The sequence below is a fragment of the Eleutherodactylus coqui genome, chromosome 1 (genome assembly GCF_035609145.1).
Source record: "Eleutherodactylus coqui strain aEleCoq1 chromosome 1, aEleCoq1.hap1, whole genome shotgun sequence".
Taxonomy (NCBI): Eukaryota; Metazoa; Chordata; class Amphibia; order Anura; family Eleutherodactylidae; genus Eleutherodactylus; species Eleutherodactylus coqui.
This window is the reverse complement of record NC_089837.1, coordinates 58,665,608-58,683,911: the sequence shown is the minus strand read 5'-3', so window position 1 is coordinate 58,683,911 and position 18,304 is coordinate 58,665,608. Positions and strand designations below refer to the sequence as shown.

The window sequence follows — 18,304 nt, the reverse complement described above, 5'->3', positions numbered from 1 at the left end:
TAAGTAACTTCAATGTGTTCATGGAGCCTCCAACCACATAAAGCAAATGTGCAGGTTACGAAAGCCGCATAAGTGCTGTTTTCATTACATACGCCGGTGATGCCATCAATGAGGAGTACCGTAATTAATCAGAAGGAAGTGACCTGATCCAATGGCTATTTAACTGGCCCTATAGGGACACTACAGGGCCACTCCAAAAGGATACCCAAATGGGCCGTCTAATCTCATTTCAAAAAGGTTATTCACCCAGGACGACCTCTTTTTGAGAGGCAGCTCCCCCAATAGAGATCCGCTGGTAGTGCCAAGGGACAATGCCAGCCAGCCCACATTTTCCTATTACCTAGCGCTCCATTCAGGGGCTGCTAGATCACGTACTGCAGAACCCTCTAACTGCATGCTGGATTACTCCAAATGGAAATACAGATGAATTTCAGCACAAGATGAAAAAGTAAAACGTGACAGATAAATGGGGTCAATACTCACACTGCTGGCTGGGGTCACATTCTGTCGTCATCTTGACGTAATTAGAAGGAAACAGCCCTGTGACTCCGTTGATCTCCCCTTGCCACCAGTCCACATCGTCCTTGTTGATGACGTTGATGAGCTGTCCTTTGCTGAAGTTCAGTTCATCCTCGTTATTGGCGATATAATCATACATCGCTATAACCTGACAAACTGAGGAGAGTAAAGAGACAAGGTATCAGCAGAGAGGTCATCTCTACGCACCCCGTAGCACAGTGTACAAAAGGATCTCCAGGTTGGACTACTCCTTTTCTTACAGCAGGTTTCCAGGGACCCTTCTGCCAGGGCATTAGAATATGGCCTAATATTACAAACCAAGCCGACCCTAGGGATGAAGGTATCTATTGTAACCGTATCCTGCACAGAGGGGGGTGGGAGTGCCGCTATCAGGAAACAACTGTGGATTGGTGGATGTCCTGTGCAATACTAGCAATATACCATTACCTCTAATTGTGACAAAACCCCTTTAACCCTTTCCAATCCAATTTGTATCCTGGTTTTCCTAGGGGGCTTACTCTTTTTCTGCCGTTATACAAAAGCGCTATCTGCTGGCTAAAGCCAGTACTGCATGAGGTGACACGTTGGATAGGCTACGACAGCAGAGAGGCTGGCAATATACAGTAAGAGAACCCCAACAGATGTCTTCCAACATTGGAGCTGTACAGCCTTAAATCATAATGTCTTCACAGGTCAGACAGTGGATTGGAACGGGTTAATTATAAATCCCATTACACAATTAATAAATGGCCCCCTATCCTTCTCATTAAATCAAATGAAATATTAGCACATTTTTCAAGGAGACTTTACCTGAAATGAACGCTGGAGCTGACTTGTCGTTAGTCGGTCCTAGTAATTTGACATGGGAAGCCGGGAACCATCCCTTCTGCCGCTTTTTGCCTCTGGCCTGAAGAAGACAAATTACACGGGTGTCTAGTTTATTGCATTCATATTAAAAGGTTCTGCAGGGTCTGCTCCTCCCTCTCCCCTATCACAGTGTACAGCTCAACTGCAGCTACATCTCCCTCCTCCCTGTCTAATATTTTCTGAATTACTCCTGGCATTTTTTTTTTCAGACTGACAATTGTGGAGTCTACAGGCAGGAAAAAGAAGAGGCTAACATGGTGTATACAAGAGGCAAGCAGTCCCACCTCCAAACTGAAAATCGCTTCCATGGTCCATTGTTTCATCAGGTCATCCAAGTGAAAAAATAGGAACGGCCACAGCACATCAGACAGCCGAAAGACTGAACTGGAGGATGGCAGATAGGGAGTCTATATTCAGGCAACGCGTTTTAGAGTCAGAATGACCACTTCCTTGGCTGGCTTGTATACGGAGAGCCTTCTGCATCTGTAAGGGGGTGGCTGCAGCAGTCAGAGCTTTTTTGCGTGTCATGCTGTGCGCAGAAGCCTACTAGGCGAGAGCTTTTGCTGGCACAGTCTCACATCATTCCTTGGTACCCTACACAATGGAGTGTATTTTTTTCTTATTTCATCAGTACACTTGTATTAAAGGGCAGTTTGACATTCGGCAAATCCCAATTGACATGTCGATTTTTACTTTTTAGTGGGGTGGGGTGGGGGGCTGTACAGAGGACACTTAGTGGGCCCACTGCTTTAACACTCTATTGGTATCTTATCGTTATGTTTTTTCTATCCACACATTAGAGCTTTAAATAGTCACCACATTTAGGACAACTTGCATTATTTTCATTGCCAGTGGGATAACTACAAAAAGTGCAGATCACTTTATTTACCCAAAGATCCCATTTCTGTGCTGAAATATCCCTCTAAAGTTATTGTTATTGGGGGTCTTCCCTGCTTCTGAACTGCTGTCCACTGCCTGTTATCAAGGGAAATCTGTCTGTAGTAAAAGAGATGGATGACAAAAAAATGGAGGGAGGTGTAGTTTCATGCTGCCCACAGCAGTCTAGGGAGAGAAGAGGAGAAAGCAGCTGCTAACAGTCAGTGATTCATTGCTTAATTATTTAAGGACTGCCCATACACCTTTAGAAAGCGGTCGTTAAGGGGCTTTATTCTAATGCACTGTCTTTAGACAGTGATTGCATTAGAAGCCTGGCGCCGGTCCCGTGCCAAGGAGAGCAAATGCTCGACCATCAGATGACAGCCTGGCACTTTGCTCTAATAGCGGGGACTGAAGTAAGCATGGATCCCTACTGTTTACCCTTTCATATATGGCGACCAGTGCAATCGCTCCATACAAAAATGCTAACAGAGGGAGGGGGCTCCCTCTCTCACCCATCGGACCCCCGCAATGTGCTTGCAGGGTCCTGATGGGTGGCTATGGAACCCAAAGGCTTGAATATAGTCTCCAAGTCTGCCAGCTACGGTGGCCCATGAGGCTCAGGCTCTGGCTGAGCTTCATATGCTTTCCAAAGCACTGCTATACTGAAGTATAGTAGTATATTAGAAAAATCGTAAAAGATGATGATATTCAAGTCCCCTAGTGGGACAAAAGTAAAAAAAAAAAAAAAAATGTGTATATATATATATATATATATATATATATATATATATATATATATATATATATATATATATATATATATATATATATATGCGCATTCAAGTAAAGAGAAATAATATACATAAAAAATATCAAAACCCCACCTTTTCTGCTTAACTATGTTACAAAATAAATAAATCACACGTGGTATTGCTGCATTCGTACTGCACCAGAGAAGAAACCTGCACAGTGTACATTAATGGAGGAAGGAAAAGAAAAAAAACATGGCAAAAATAACTAATTCCTGCCTCTCAAAAAAACGTAATACAAAGTTATCAAAACGTTGCATAGAAAAACATATGCTACTTTTGAAAAGTACAACTAATCTGGCAAAAAATAGAAAGTAAAAAAAAACAACCACCCTTACACAGTACCACTGAGAAACAAAGAAAAATGTTAGAAATCTTTGAATGCAGCAATGAAAAAGTTGAACACAAAAAAAAAAAAACTATATAAATTTGGTATTGCCGTAATGGTACTGGCCTGCAGAATTAATTTAACATATAATTTATACTACAAGATTGAACGCCATTAAAAATAAAAAACATGCCAGAACCGCTGATTTTGTTAATCTTGTCTCTTGAACCAAACGAAATAAAAATCTATCAAAATGTTATATGTTGCCAAAAATTGGATAAATGAAGACTAGAGTTCATCCCGCAAAAGCAAGCCCTTATAGAGCGCTGTTGATGGAAAAAAAATGCTATGGCTTGCTATTTCTGTGTACAAAAAACTGCATTAACTTGATATTGCTGGACTCGTGCTGACTCAGAGAATATTATTTATTTTGCACACTGAATGCCGTAAAAACTAAATCCAAAAAATGAAAAAAGCAGAATTTCTTTTCTTTTGCCCCAATCAGTCTAAAAAAATATTTTAGAAAAATCTAAATAATACAAGTATCCCAAAAATGATGCCATTAAAAATACAACTTGTCCCACAAATATGGTCAGGTAAGTGGAAAAATTAAAAAAGGTGTGGCTCTTGGAATGTGGCAATGAAAACAAGTAATTTAAAAATTAGTTGGTCTTTAAACAGGCTTTGTTACTAAGGGGTTAAAAGCTACTTAAATAGCATCTAAACTGTTCAGTACAACTATATAATGTCCTCCATTATGTTATGCCTGTGTGTGCTACAGAGCATTAGGACACAGAATCTGCAGTTTGCTCCATGTACAGTGTATAGAGACCATGATAGTAACTAGTTGCCTCCCACCAGTTCAGAGAAAACTGAGAATTAGAAATGGAGCCTGCAAATGGGAAGACTAATGAAAAATACAAAATACAAGCATGTAATGGACAGAAAATGTTTTACACTCAACTCATGTACACATGGCTGCTTCTTCTGAAAAGTCATCTGAAGGTATGGGTACTAGAGATGAGCGAACGTACTCATAATGAGTACTTACGCACCCGAGTACCGCCATTTTCGAGTACTTCAGTACTCGCGCGTAAAGATTCGGGGGGCGCCGGGGGGGGGGGGGGGGCGGGGAGAGGCGCGGCGGTGCGGGGGGTAGCAGCGGGGAACAGGGGGGAGCCCTCTCTCTCTCCCTCTCCCCCCCACTCCCCGCCGCAACCCCCCGCGCCGCCACCCGAATTTTTTCGCCCGAGTACGAAAAAGGGGCGGGGCCGAGCACGTTCGCTCATCTCTAATGGGTACCCTTTTTAATGAACAGGATGTTGACTGTTCCTTTCATGTATTGGACGGGATCTGTGCATATCTATTACCTGCAGTTCTCCTTGCCACCACCCAGATGGATTCTTCTTTAGTATGAGGATCAGCTGTCCTGGAGCCAGGCTGAGTTGCTCTGTTCCTGTTGCTGTGTATGCTGTCGTCACCTGGGCTATTTCTGGGGTTCAACAGGGAGATCATCAGTAAGCAGGTCTGCAAGGTTGAGTAAAACACTAGCAAAAGCATGGATTCTCCACAAAAGGCAATGTCACATACCAGGTTTTTTGGTTAAAGTTCCAGCCTTGCCAACATTGCCAAAACCCTGAAAGACAATTACATGAGGAGAAGAAAAGTTAGAGAAGTTTTATGACAACCATGAAACTTATTTGTATAGAAAAATAATAGTTTTTCTTTAAACTGGGGCCTGCATTCACCTCTTGATCACGTGGGCGAACATAGTTCGATGGGAATATCCCAGTCCTGTCACCAACTATTCCAGACCACCACTCGCCTTCTTTCTGCGTTACTTGGATGATGTCCCCTTCATTAAATATGAGGTCTCCTGGCTCACTACTTGAATAGGGGTAGATGGCCACAAATTCTATAGGGGAAAAAAACAGATGCTACAGATCAAAGACATATAAAGCCAATGTCCACCTATGCACCAAAGATAAAAATTGAAGCAGTTTTTCAAATTGGCTCAACAGTCTTCTAGCGTTTTGCGTATATGGCTCCTATGCAGGCCTATGTGTTTCTATGGTTACAGACTACAAACAAACCTTTGTTGTCAGATCCTGCAGTCATGCTCCTTTCTATGAGCTCTGAATTTTTTGTTTTCCCATTGAACGTATATATTTAAGAAAGTAGAGGACCATAAAAATAGCCAAAATGCACTCAGCCATGCCTTTGCCTTTCATATGAACCCCAAGAAGTAGAAAATGTGGTGCTCACAGGGAAGCTACCCTAAAGGTAGTAGGGGCAGAGGAGAAGGGAATTTTCTCAATGGTCTTATCAGCAGGCCTCTGAAAAATAGGATTTTTGGTATAACTTACCATAAAATCACTTTCTCGTCACGTTCATTAGGGGACACAGCAAGACCTTGGGTATAGCTTCTGCCACTAGGAGGTGACACTAGGCATAAAAGTGTTAACTCCTCCCACTAACTATACCCCTACTGCAGGCATCCAGCTAGCACAGTTTGTATGCAAGCAGTAGGAGCAGCCAGTAGGATACGAGAACAATAGTTAATAAATAACAATGCGTAAGAACTGTAACTCATTCTACCACCAAGTGCTGAGGACACTCCAACCATAAGGAGTACATGTTACAGTCCTAATACCACACTGGGTGGGTACTGTGTCCCCCAATGAACGTGACGAGAAAGTGATTTACCAAAAATCCTATTTTCTCGTCCGTATCATTGGGGGACACAGCAAGACCTTGGGACGTTCTAGAGCAGTGCCCAAAAGGGAGGGGAAAAATACATAGTCGCAGGTGTAAAGAATCGCATTAAGCTGCAACCGCGACTAGCATGGAGGGATGCCTAGACATCCAGTATGCTCAAAGATGGAGTATAAAAGGACCTGAGTAACAGTCCCATGCATCACCCGGAGAGAGCTCCTGACGAGGAGCTTCCAACAAATCACCGGCTGTTCGAGTAATATGTGCCGTAACACGGCCTGACAATATGAAAACCCATACTGACAATGTGCTGTCAGGAGGACCCGCAGAGAACTAGGGCGACTGCAGATTACCACTCAAGTGGCATTCTTCAAAGTCAGACAGAACCCACTTGTGACAGGCGCGTCCCTTAAGACGAGCTACCATCGATAAAGGTGGCAACTGAAGTCTTCATTGAAGTGGGTCCAGAGACCACCTGCCGTGAGGGAATACACAACAAGTGGATAACAACCTTCTCCTGATGGCAAAAGTCCGCCTGATAAAGCCTCTTGCTCGGAAGGCAGACTGGATGACAAGTTGAGCTGTACGTGACCTCAGGGCGAGAAACAAATTCAGCTGTAACCCCTTCTGTATGAAAAGGTATCCAGAAAACATCTGGGGTGTCATCAGCGGCACAGGAGCTGAACTTCAGAGCTCTGGGGCCTTCTAGCTGTCGATCTAGGTGGACAGCCACATTTACAGAAATCCAGACAGTAAACACCACCTTCACAGTCCCATCCTGAGGAAGGAAGCGAATGGATTCTAGAATGCCAAACACGAAAAGACCCGTTGCGTTTCACCATCGTGTCGGGTTGAAGCCCCACCATGACTATGGCTGGGAAGCTTACGAGATGAGGTCATGTTTTCCTGGGTCGACTGTCCTGAGAAAGTTGCACAGGCAGCTGACCACCGTCAGAATGTGGGGTACCAGAACCCCGGTACCGCCGTCCGGCTCAAGTCAGCATAGCTGAAGTGCGGCATGGCCGAGATGCTGCGTATTTTAATAACCCTCACAAGCGACATTGGTTATCTTAGTAGCTGTAGGGTGAGAAGAACTTGCGCCAAGAAGTTCTTCAGCCTGTCCGAGCCAGACAGGCCGTCGTTTAACGGCCGTACTCCTGTTGAAGGGTGAAAAGGAAGCCTCCCAGATGAATACAAGAGAGATAAAACTGCAAGAGAATGGGAGATGGAGACACATGGCTCAAAAATACCAGTAGTAGTGGCCCACTGAACCCGTGACAATGTCCACAGCATCCACCTTCTGCATGAAGCCCAGCCTTGGAACAGGTGACGCCTTGTAGTAACTAGGGTTGGTTGCTTACAAAAATGTCAGAGCAACCGCAAGACTCTAAGCAGGTACAAGAAAAGCCGATGTCGCAGCAAGATTACACAAGTACATGAATCTCGCTGTGCTAACACCAGGATTAGGGAGAGAATAGTGCGAATGATTGAAGGCCGTATAGGTGTGTACTGTTCCACGGCCCTCTGTAAGCAACAATGGAGGAGGAATATAGCAGAAGGGCTTCGCAGCATACTTCCAGCCCGTCTGATTTAAATGCCTTGTCTCTCGGACTGTGCAGAGTAAGGCATAGGGCGAAAATTGAACCAGACCCGTGATAAGCAGAAAACTCACCACCAGTGGCTCCCAGCCACACTGGTTGTAGAGGGCCTGCGCCAAACGAAAGGACCTTGAAAAATGGCATAAGTGTCCACAGAGGTTAACCACATACAGTAACTCTATGGACAGAGTCTATGGATGTCAGAGACAGCCAAGCTAATAAGACGCGGTATATGGAAAGTATAGTACTAACTTACGTATATGATGCGTCCCGCGAAGGAATAGAATTTACCTGGTAAGGGCGTAGTTGCTGAGGAACTTCAGCAAATTCTCTGCTGACAGAAAGTCACCCACCTGAAGGGAGGCGCGTCAGCCATACAGCGAATTGATGCTCGTCAAACGAGACGCGAGAGGATGCATGACATCCCAACTCTTCGGCTTAGCGAAGCAGTCGTGATCCAGGCTTCAAAGTCGGACCCTAATCCTACACATTGTACCTGTGCAGGAAGGATCCGCGGAGAAATGCCGAAGGAGCATAGCTGGAGTCTACTTGGAGTTACAGTCTTCTTTACGGCAACAGTCCAGCCATCCACAATAGAGGAGACTTCGTGGTCCGATATGCAGCTGAAGTTGATTCCGCACAGGATTCCATCCCAACAGGTCCCGGAGGGCCCGAAAAGCCGGGGCCTTAACTGCTACCCACGCCGACTGGAAGCCCAGCCGTGGGGTTCCCTAACAGCCACAGAGGCAAAAGTCAGTGCGGGGGGTTAGTAGACTCAAAAAAACGGGTAAAAAAAGCTCGGTGCTCACCGTGCTGCCATCTCCGGCAAGCTCTTACAGCCCCAGGGCAGCAGAGTTCCCTGGGGGAAAAAGTAAGAGGCCTCTTCCAACAAGCTGAATGTCTCCGGCGGGCTCCTGACTGCCCCTGACTTAAAGGGGAGAGGAGAGGGGGAACGGAGGGAGAGAATTATATTTACCTCCTGTATACTCACCCCTCTTCCAGAGGATCCTGCAGAGATCCGTCCCCGAGCACGACGAGCTTCCATTGCGGCGTCCGTCTCCAGCAGTGTTCCCCACCGCACTCGCTATAGCTGGCGGGCATCTATCTACTGCACACAGGCATGATCGAGTTACCTATTCTTTGTTGGGTTGGGCGCAAACAGCACAGCGGAGACACTGTATTGTTCACCCTTCCCTTGGAGGACAGGGAAAAGCCCTGCCACCCCGTATTCCCACAAGCAAAGTCTTCCGTGAAGACCTAAACTACACGTCTGCCTCCTGCAGACGCTAAGCTAAAAAACTGGGCTAGCTGGATGCTTTCAGGAGGGGTATAGCTAGTGGGAGGAGTCAACACTTTTATCCTTAGTGTCGCCTCCTAGTGGCAGAAGCTATACCCAAGGTCTTGCTGCGTCCCCCAATGATACGGACGAGAAATCAGTTTTTAATCTGCCACATGCCACCCCAGGAAGTGCTATGATGGTGGGACTTCTCCCCGAAGTGCCCTTTGCTCTGCCCATTAAGCTGCTTCCCAGCTTTGATTAACATTCAACCAAGAGACCACTACAACTATTGAGAAAGACAAGTACGATATATTCCCCTCTTCCCTGCCCTTCCTTAACACTGCGAGCAGTTTTACGGATGCAAAATTGCCGTAGACTCCCTATAACGTCTAAAGCAAGTTGCACTTCACTGGACAAAATTTGTCCATAGTGATCAATGTACGTGAGACGTCCAGAAAGTGTGTGTGTAAAGCAAAATGGACACTACCTATATAGGGTCTGTCCTGACAGTCTAGTACAGGTATCAGGTTTTTAACAGTTAGTGTAAAATGTATTAAATGACCACTAAATTAATTGCGTGGAATCACACCAAGATAAACTAATGTGAACTAGAGAGAAATTGGATCAGGTTACGGGCCTCACCTTCAGCGGGGTTCGAAGGGGTCGTCGCTTTCTTCTTGACAGCTGCATACACAGGCTCAGATCTGCAGGAAACATATCACACATTATACTCTAATGCTGCAAAGTAGACATTATATTATTATAGCCGTATTACAAGACACCACAGGTTACAGAACTGTTCAAGACCACGCCATTTCCCCTGTTGATTATCAGGAAGGGTTTTCTTCTTGTGTCTGCTGCTCTCCACTACTGCGGCTACAGACTCTGCCGTTATACCTGGACATCTGAAGTTGTTGGGTGTCCACTAGCAGTTAATACAAATGCCGCTTTTTAGGGCATACTTTATTTTGGATAAATTATATCACTTACTCGGGGCTTTTAGCTTCATTGGGGATTATCTTGACATAGGATTTCGGAAACCATCCCTTCTGACCTCGAACTTCCCCAAACCACCAGTTCTCCTGCTGTTCTAGTACAAGAATTGTATCGTTTTTGGTAAAATTCAAGTGGTTGTCCTTTTTTGCAGTCCAGGAGCACAGTGCTTGAGCCTTTACCTCCTCCACTGGCTGACCCTGAAACACAACATATGAATGAAGCCTGCAAAATTAGTTTCTATACAGGATGATGTATACATTATACATGTTCCACGAGCATTTTAGGTATTTAGAAGATAATGGGCTTATAGGAGAGGGCCAAGAAGTCCAAGGATGTACTAGGAAAGGGCCTAGGAGTCCAAAGATATACTTTTTATACTTACCCGGCTTCCCGTTGCCAGCCCTGAAAGTTTGTGGGTGGTCCATGCATCGGACTAATCTCTGCAGAACAGTGTGTGCGCACGTGCAAAGACTACAGAGATGAGTCTGATGCATGGATTGAGTGCCAGTTTCCAGGACTGACAAAGAACGGGGAGCCAGGCAAGTAAAAAAAAAAAAAGGCACATTGTTGGACTCCTCGGATCCCTCTCCTATAAGCACATAAACTTGATTTATAGTGCTTACAGCTTGTCTGACTTTTTCTTTTTTTCTTTACAGTTTTGAGCCCCCTCCCTTCCCAAAACTGTATTTTATCAGTAGACTCGCATTGCATCTGGCATCACGGGTCAGGCATCTTGATCCATGACATCACCAGATCTTCTGGCCCGGCGACATACCATAAACAGGTCACATGGGTTTTTAATGTAGAAGCACCAACCTGTTTACAGGATGTCACTTATGTCAGGACCTCTTATTGGCGACATTGCCATACCGTTCAGTTCATCGCATGAGAAAAAAAATACAAACAAAAACACAATCGATCGCTGCAGCCAAAGTAAAAAGAATAGAGAATACGTAGGAGCAGCAGCAGGAAAAAGATTGAGTATAGATATCTATCTATCTATCTATCTATATATATCTATCCATTATCCCGCACACTGTTACCAATGTAATTATTAATTGGAAAATAACCTTAAGCAGAACTTTCAACTACATTTGTTTTAGACAAATCTGATTAATACTGCAGCTAGAGACTGGAAAAAGAAGGGCCTGACTACCCTCAGGCTGATTTTTTTCCTCTTCCGCACAAGGATAATCTCCATTGAAATAAACACTCAAAGTTAAGCCCCATTTACACGGGACCACTGTCGGGCAAACGATGCCAACACTCATCCCCGCATGTACTTGCTCCCGTTGCTGTTGCACAGGAGTGATCACTGGCTTGCTCACAGAGCGGCCAGCAGGGGGCCGGGGCAGCTGGAGGAAATTTCTCTCCTCGCTCTCCCCCGCCCCTCTCCATTCACATAACATAGCAGCCGTTCAGTACTGAATGGCTTCTGTGTACACTGAACGATCTTTGTTCAGGAACATCGTTTAGGTAGCATAAAATGCTGAATGACGAGCGTTCAGTGTAAACAGCAGCTGTTCAGTACTGAACAGACGCTGTTTTAAGTTAATGGAGAGGGGCGAGGGAGAGCAAGGAGTGAAATCTCTTCCAGACGTCTTGGCCCCCTGCTGGCCGCTCTGTCAAAGAGCCAGCGAAACTCGCTCCCGTGTAACAGCACAAGAGTTGGGCATCATTTACCCAATATTCATCCCATGTAAATGGGGCTTAAAGCTGGCATGCTTACAGAGGAGCCAGGAAACAACAGAATTAGCACTGCTATGCAATGTGTGCTCATGGCATTTCTGACACCTACTTGACCATGTAATGGGGAGATGGAGCCCGGTGAAATAGTGCGGGTAAATGCTGAGGTTTTCTGCCACGTAGAAGTAACGTTAAGGCTGGAGAAAGGCAGATTTTGATACTCAGTATCCACTTCAGAGGGCTTAGTTGGTGAAAGTGACCTAGAAATTAATAGAAAATGAATTGTAAGGTTAAGCTCCTCCTCAGATTATAAAAACCTATAGGAATACATTGTTGGCAAAATGACATTAAAGCCACAAAATGTGATACTTACATAAAAAAAGTGTGAATTGTTTGGAGGGGGCATGGTCATCCTGGCCCGACACATTTATGTATCATTCTTGCCAAAAACTGGCATACATTATACCAGAAATGTACTCCAGCTCATAACATTCATGCATAGGCACACAGACAGCCCAAGATGCACCTATTCATACATTTGCTGCACCTTATACCCAAGGGAATGTTATTAAGACCGGCACATGAAACTCTGGTCTTACTAGATCTCCCCCAAGGTCCCTATACTTCCACTGCTCAGTTCTGTAAATTGCAGAAACCAGTACTGCTTACTTGGCAGGCGGTGAGGTAGATGATACGGATATGGTTGGCGGCAGTAAGGCCTTCTTTGGAGAAACTGACTTCTCAGTCTCCGGCACCTTTTCTGCGTAATTTGAAGGAAACCAGCCGACATTTCCGTGGGCACAGCCGTACAGCCAACCGGGCTCTCCAGTATTATTTTCATCCACCTGGTGAGAAGAGAGGAGTACGTTACATCTCAGCGACTGGTACTGATCCTACATCTAATCATAGAAAATACTATCGATATCTGTGATCTGGGCCCTTTTAAATTAAATCAACTTTATCATGCCTCCCAAAATTCGTATCCGTAACCGTAGAACGCCTCAATTCCTACTCCAGTACAACAAAAAATATACACAAATCTTTAGAAAAATGCTCATTTTAGAGATAATTTGCACGAACCGCGGCAATTTAAGACTCCTTTAGTGGGAGAAGTCATTTAAAAACAAGACGATTATATAGCAAGCTAGATTTATTGATTATATGAGAAGGCAGTACACTTAAAGCAGCGAAGCTAATGGGAACCACTGAAATCATCATTAGACATTAGTTATCCATAGCTTTACCTGAATAACATCGCCAGCGTTGAAACTCAGCTCGTCTGCATTTCTGGCCTCAAAAGGATATAGCGCTGTGTAGCTTACAAACGCTGCGGACTTTCTGCTCTCTGCAGCGCCTGGAAAGTACAAACCAAGACCATATTATAAAAGGTGTTCCATTCCGGTAACTGCAACAGGCAAACAGATATTAAAGGGCTTTCTAGGATGGAGATACTGATGAGGTTATGCACATGGGTAGGAAAAATATATTTCTCATCTGTAGAATTGTTTAACACACCTGACGACCATGGGTATAGCTATTGTCTCTAGGAGGCGGCTAATAAGCAGAAAAAGTGTTAGCACCATTCTAACTACTTTGTTTACCCGAAAATAAGACCTACCCCTAAAATATGTCATACACCGAATCTTTTTGGGGGAGGGGGTGAGTTTGGGGGCTTCAAATATAAGCCCTACCTCGATAAAAAGCCCTACCTCCACTGCATGAAAGCTATACATTACCTAAGAGGCGCTGTCCGGGTCCCTACCGCTGATCTCCGGAGTTCCGGCAGACATGCTTGCAGTTCTTAGCCGCAGACAGAAGATCACTTGCTGGTAACTCAGTTTGTTCTAATTGGTTTTCAAGCATCGCGACTCAGCCAATCACTGCAGCGCTCGATGAACCAATCACAGCCATAACATTGAATGGCCGTCATTGCTTCAAGTGCTGCTGCATTGATTGGCTGAGCCGCGGCACTCGAGAACTCATCCGAGCAATCGTTTGGTGGAGGCGGGATTTACAAACCCCATTACCAGCAAGCGATCTGTAGGCGGCTGAGAACTGCAAGCAAGCCTGCCGGAACTGTGGAGACCAGTGGGAGGGATCTGGACAGCGCCTGCTAGGTAATGTATGATAAGACATCCACCGAAAATAAGACCCTGTGCCTTTGGGGCAAAATTAATATAATACAGGGTCGTATTTTTGGGAAAACACGGTAGTTTTAGCTTCGTGTCGGTAGGAGTCGGACCTGGTTCTTGCCGGATTTCAAATACCTCTTGGATTGAGGGAATACAGGAATGTAGGAGTCTCCCTATTACCCCACCGAGGAGGACAAACAATACAGAGTTAACCATGCTGTTGTCTATCCTAAGCTCAGAAGAAAAAAGAGGCATGTCCAAGTGCTAATTTGGATGTAACCCGCCAGCTGCAGTGTCCCCCTTTTTAACAGATCACTCCCTTCCCACTTAAAGCAGACAAGATAGGGGTGCAGACTGCTGCAGCTAAGGAATCCGTCCCCTTCCCTCTCCTAGGAGATAAGTTTCTATCCTGTATATAGGTGAGCATTTTCTCCTCCTTCCCTATCTCACATTCTTTCCTGGCTGCTACAACTCTTAGAAGGGGGTCTAACTTTGTGGTAGTCTTCCATGAGTTTTTCTTCGAGGCAGGTACAAGGTTTTCTTCCCGACCCGCTATGTGCTTTCCCACAGATCAGTGTGGGTGGTAGGAAGCCTGGTGCGTGAATCTGCTTATTGTGCTTGGTGTGGAACAATAAACAGATTCCATGACTTCTCAAGACGATCAAAATGGAAGGCATTCCGGTGATTCTCGTCGCCCCAGATTGGACCCCTCTTTCACCCAAATTTGCTTGCGCTTCGTTTTTCAGCATGGTGGCTGAAGTCACAGTCTTGAGAGCCTGTGGATTTGCAGGACCTGTCATTCAAACCATGATAAAGGCCAGGAAACCCTCCTCTTCTCGGGTTTTTCATCACATTTGTAAACATTTCTTTTGCTGGTGTGAGCAATGCAATTTTCATCCTGTGTTTTTTTTTTTTTTAGCCCATCTCCTGTCATTCCTACAGGAGGGTCTGCATATGGGTTTGAGTCTTAGTTCAAAAAAAGGGTCAGGTATCTGCAATATTCACACTTTTTCAATGGCGAATTGGCATCAAAGTCTGCTATCCGTACTTTTCTATAAGGGTCACTCATGCTGCGATTCCATACCGTTCACCTGTCTGTCCTTGGAAATTTAATCCCGGACCGCATGCGTTGCAGTCTCATCCATTCGAACTGTTAAGAGAAGTTCCAGCTAGTTTGTTGACCTGGAAGGTGGCCTTCTTGGTAGCAGCCGCATCGATCTGACGGGTCTCAGAGCTTGCAGTTTTTTGTCGGCCAGGCCTCCATTCACTGTATTTCATCAGGACGAAGTGGTCCTGCATCCTGTGCCTTCCCTTCCCAAGGTGTTGTCGGCATTCCACATCAATAAGACATCCTTCTGCCTTCATTCTGTCAATCCACAGTTCATCCGAGAGAACACGCTCTCTTCACTCTTGTGTGAGCCTTGCGGATCTACCTTTCTCACACGGCATCTTACAGACGCTCTGACTCAATGTTCACGATTCCTGATGGCCAAAGACATGGTCTTGCGGTGTTCAAGATAGTCCTTTCTCTCTGTATCCAATCAAAGATGGCATAGACATACCATGCTAAAGGCAAAATGTCTCCATTCCACGTTATGGCGCATTCTACTTGTAAGCAATTGGTAGCTCGTGGGCGGTATGGAAGAGGGCTTCCACTATGTAGGTGTGCACGGCTGCTACATGGACCTCTTTGTACACCTTTTCAGAGTTTTACTGGAAGCATACTTTTGCATCTGCGGACACCTCACTCGGTCAAAGAATTTTACAAAGAGCTGTAAATTGACCACATGCGTCCTTCAATAATGTTTCCACCCTCGAGGGGCTGCTCTAGAGTGCCCCAAGGTCTTTAACTGTCCCCCCCCCCCCCCCGCCACCCCAATGAACAAGATGAGAAAACAAGATTTTTGAACTTTTCGTAAAATCTCTTTCTCGTCTTGTTCATTGGGGACACAGAACCCAACCATGCGGTCATCAGTATTTTTACTGATATTTGCCCTCTTGAAGAGTTCTCTTTGCAGTTGCACATGGGGCTACAGCAAGCTGCAGGTTTTTTTTAACAATGTTGTTTGTCATTTGGTCAGAATGTCTGTTAATTGTGTAGCCTACTTGGCTGCTCCCACTGCTTGCATACAAACGAGTTAGAATGGTGCCTGCAGGAGGGGTACGGCTAGTAGAAAGAGCTAACACTTTTTCTACTTAGTGTCTGCCTCTTAGCGGCAGTAGCTATACCCAAGTTCTTCAGCTGTATTACCAAAGGAACTAAACAAAAAAGATTTTACGATCTGTACAAAAATCTTGTTAACATTACACACGGGGAAACACTGAGCAAAACTGACATGGAAAAAAGGACGTGGGGATTTTAGTTAACTGTAAACGTAACTGGAGCAACCAGTGTCAGGCAGCTTCTGCCAAGGCAAAGAGGATCATGGGGTGCATGACAAGAGGTCTAGGGGCACATGATGACAACACTGTTCTTCCTCTTTACAAGTCACCGGTCAGACCGCAAATGGAATATTTTGGCCAGTTTTGGGCACTGGTACTTGAGGACATATCTGCGTTTGAGCAGATTCTAAGAGTGGCAACTAAAGGAGAGTACATTTCATAGCGGCTGTACCTGGTAAAGCAGTTCAACCCCATTCACTTGAATGGGAGTGAACTGCTCTTCGGCCATATGACCGATGAATGTGACGTCAAATGCTCGAGAGGAGTTCGCTGCATTCACCCAAAAGTAGTGAACTCTTGCTGATCTGATATTGAGGACCTATTAATAGGTAAGTTTACATCCTTGGGCCGGAAAACCCCTTTAAGTATTCTCAACACTCCTCTTATATTGTACTGAATTAATTACATTTCATTGGATTGTTACTATTTAAAGATATACATCATGTCCTCTACTCCAGTCACCCCCAGAGCTGCATACCTTCTCTTCCTTTGTCGATGCTACCATGTCTTTCCCCAATAGATCTGAGCTTTTCTGCAAATTTTTCATCTATACTGAGTTTGGAGAAGCGTCTCTCTTGTTCTTTGCTGCTATCTTTACGCCTCCAATCCTCTTCTTTGCTTTTTTCCTCAACCTCCTTTATCAGCTGCGCCTGCCTGCGCTTTTCCTCTTCTTGTTTCCTCTTCTGCTCTGCCTCCCTTTCTATCTCTGCCCGCTTCCTCTTCTCTTCCTCTTCTCGTTGTCGCTCTTCTGCCAGCTTTTGCTGCTGGGCTTCCCGCTCCTTAACCCTAGCTGCTTCTTCCTCAGCCCGCTGTTTTTCTAGAAGCATCTGCTCCTTCCTCCGCTCTTCCTCGAGACGTCTCTGCTTCTCTTCCTCTTCTTTTTTCACTCTCTCCTTCCACAGATTCTCCTTTTCCTGCTTGGCTTTCCTGCAAAGAAAATAAATGCATTGATTTCACTGGACTCCCCAAATCAATTGATCCCCAGGAGATAAGTGGTTGGCTGCCGCACTGGATGCTGCTTATCATGTTTTTCCTATGGCAGTAAACACAGTAGCCTGGCAGATCCAGGTATGCGTATTTATGAGGGCAATAACTGCTATAGGTCAGTGTTACCTTGCAGCTTCCTCCTCTTCCTTCTTTTTATGGGCCATCTCGGATTTCTTTAGCTCCAGGTCCCTTAGTTTGTCTTGCTTGATCTTCTGCAGTTGGTGGAGAGCCGCCTGCTGTTTGTTGTAACTTTCTCTCAGCTCCTAGAAAAGACAAAAACACTTCATCATACAAGAACATAAAAAAATGTGCAAAATCCAGCAGCAATGGAGAGCTGCACTGTGTGGCATGCACAAACATGACTGCAAATGGGTAGATGAAGAACCCACCATACAAAGAAACACTATGACTTTACCATGATTACCACGGATTGACTAAGAAAGAAATGAGACTTAGCAAAAATGTGATTCTGCTGAATAATAAACAAAGCGACAACTCATTTGTCAAATCATGTATTCTCTCTTTTAACCACTAGATGGCATTGCTTATATGATTATCCAATAAGAGCGGAGGGGAAAGTTCATATAAAAAGTATGACTGGCACAAGCTAATTTTTAGGGCTTTTGCATAATTGCTTTTATTTTACAATGTAACCTAATGATGTTCTTGTACACTGAAGGATAGCGTGAAGGAAATGACGAACATCCTGGAACTCACACTTCTACTTACCTGGAATTCCCTATCCAAAAATAAGCACAGTCATACCAGAAATGGAGAGCGAGAGATGGAAATACAAGGGAAAGAACAAAAGAGTGACAGGTAAAGGAGACATTGAAATTGAAATAACCTTAAGCAAGAGGAAGAGATTGCTGAGACAGCTGAGGAGAGACAAAAGGCACTGCAGAACAGAGTCATCCATATTCTCACGCTGCAAGATAAGGCAGAGAAGGCATAGTAAGTACTGGAAGCCCCGCTACTGGGGGAGCCGGGAAAACGAGCAGTACAGGCAGATCGGGGTACAAAACTTTAACACTTCAGAGCTCATCATAATAAAACAGGATTCTGGG

At 44.9% G+C, this 18,304-nt stretch overlaps 1 protein-coding gene across 4 annotated transcripts in view; it reads right to left on the bottom strand.

Moving 5' to 3' along the window:
* Window positions 1–18,304, bottom strand: part of ITSN2 (intersectin 2) — a 173,748-nt gene that overhangs the window by 59,727 nt on the left and 95,717 nt on the right. For all 4 annotated transcript variants that reach the window (XM_066596589.1, XM_066596615.1, XM_066596598.1 and 1 more), the window contains 12 exons: window positions 17,364–17,500; window positions 16,729–17,177; window positions 12,921–13,030; window positions 12,346–12,521; window positions 11,789–11,936; window positions 9,985–10,187; window positions 9,637–9,698; window positions 5,151–5,317; window positions 4,993–5,038; window positions 4,773–4,894; window positions 1,330–1,426; window positions 484–675 (listed from right to left, as the gene is read on the bottom strand). In XM_066596589.1, the coding sequence (XP_066452686.1) occupies window positions 484–675; window positions 1,330–1,426; window positions 4,773–4,894; window positions 4,993–5,038; window positions 5,151–5,317; window positions 9,637–9,698; window positions 9,985–10,187; window positions 11,789–11,936; window positions 12,346–12,521; window positions 12,921–13,030; window positions 16,729–17,177; window positions 17,364–17,500 (1,909 nt within the window). The remainder of the gene's footprint in view (window positions 1–483; window positions 676–1,329; window positions 1,427–4,772; window positions 4,895–4,992; window positions 5,039–5,150; window positions 5,318–9,636; window positions 9,699–9,984; window positions 10,188–11,788; window positions 11,937–12,345; window positions 12,522–12,920; window positions 13,031–16,728; window positions 17,178–17,363; window positions 17,501–18,304) is intronic.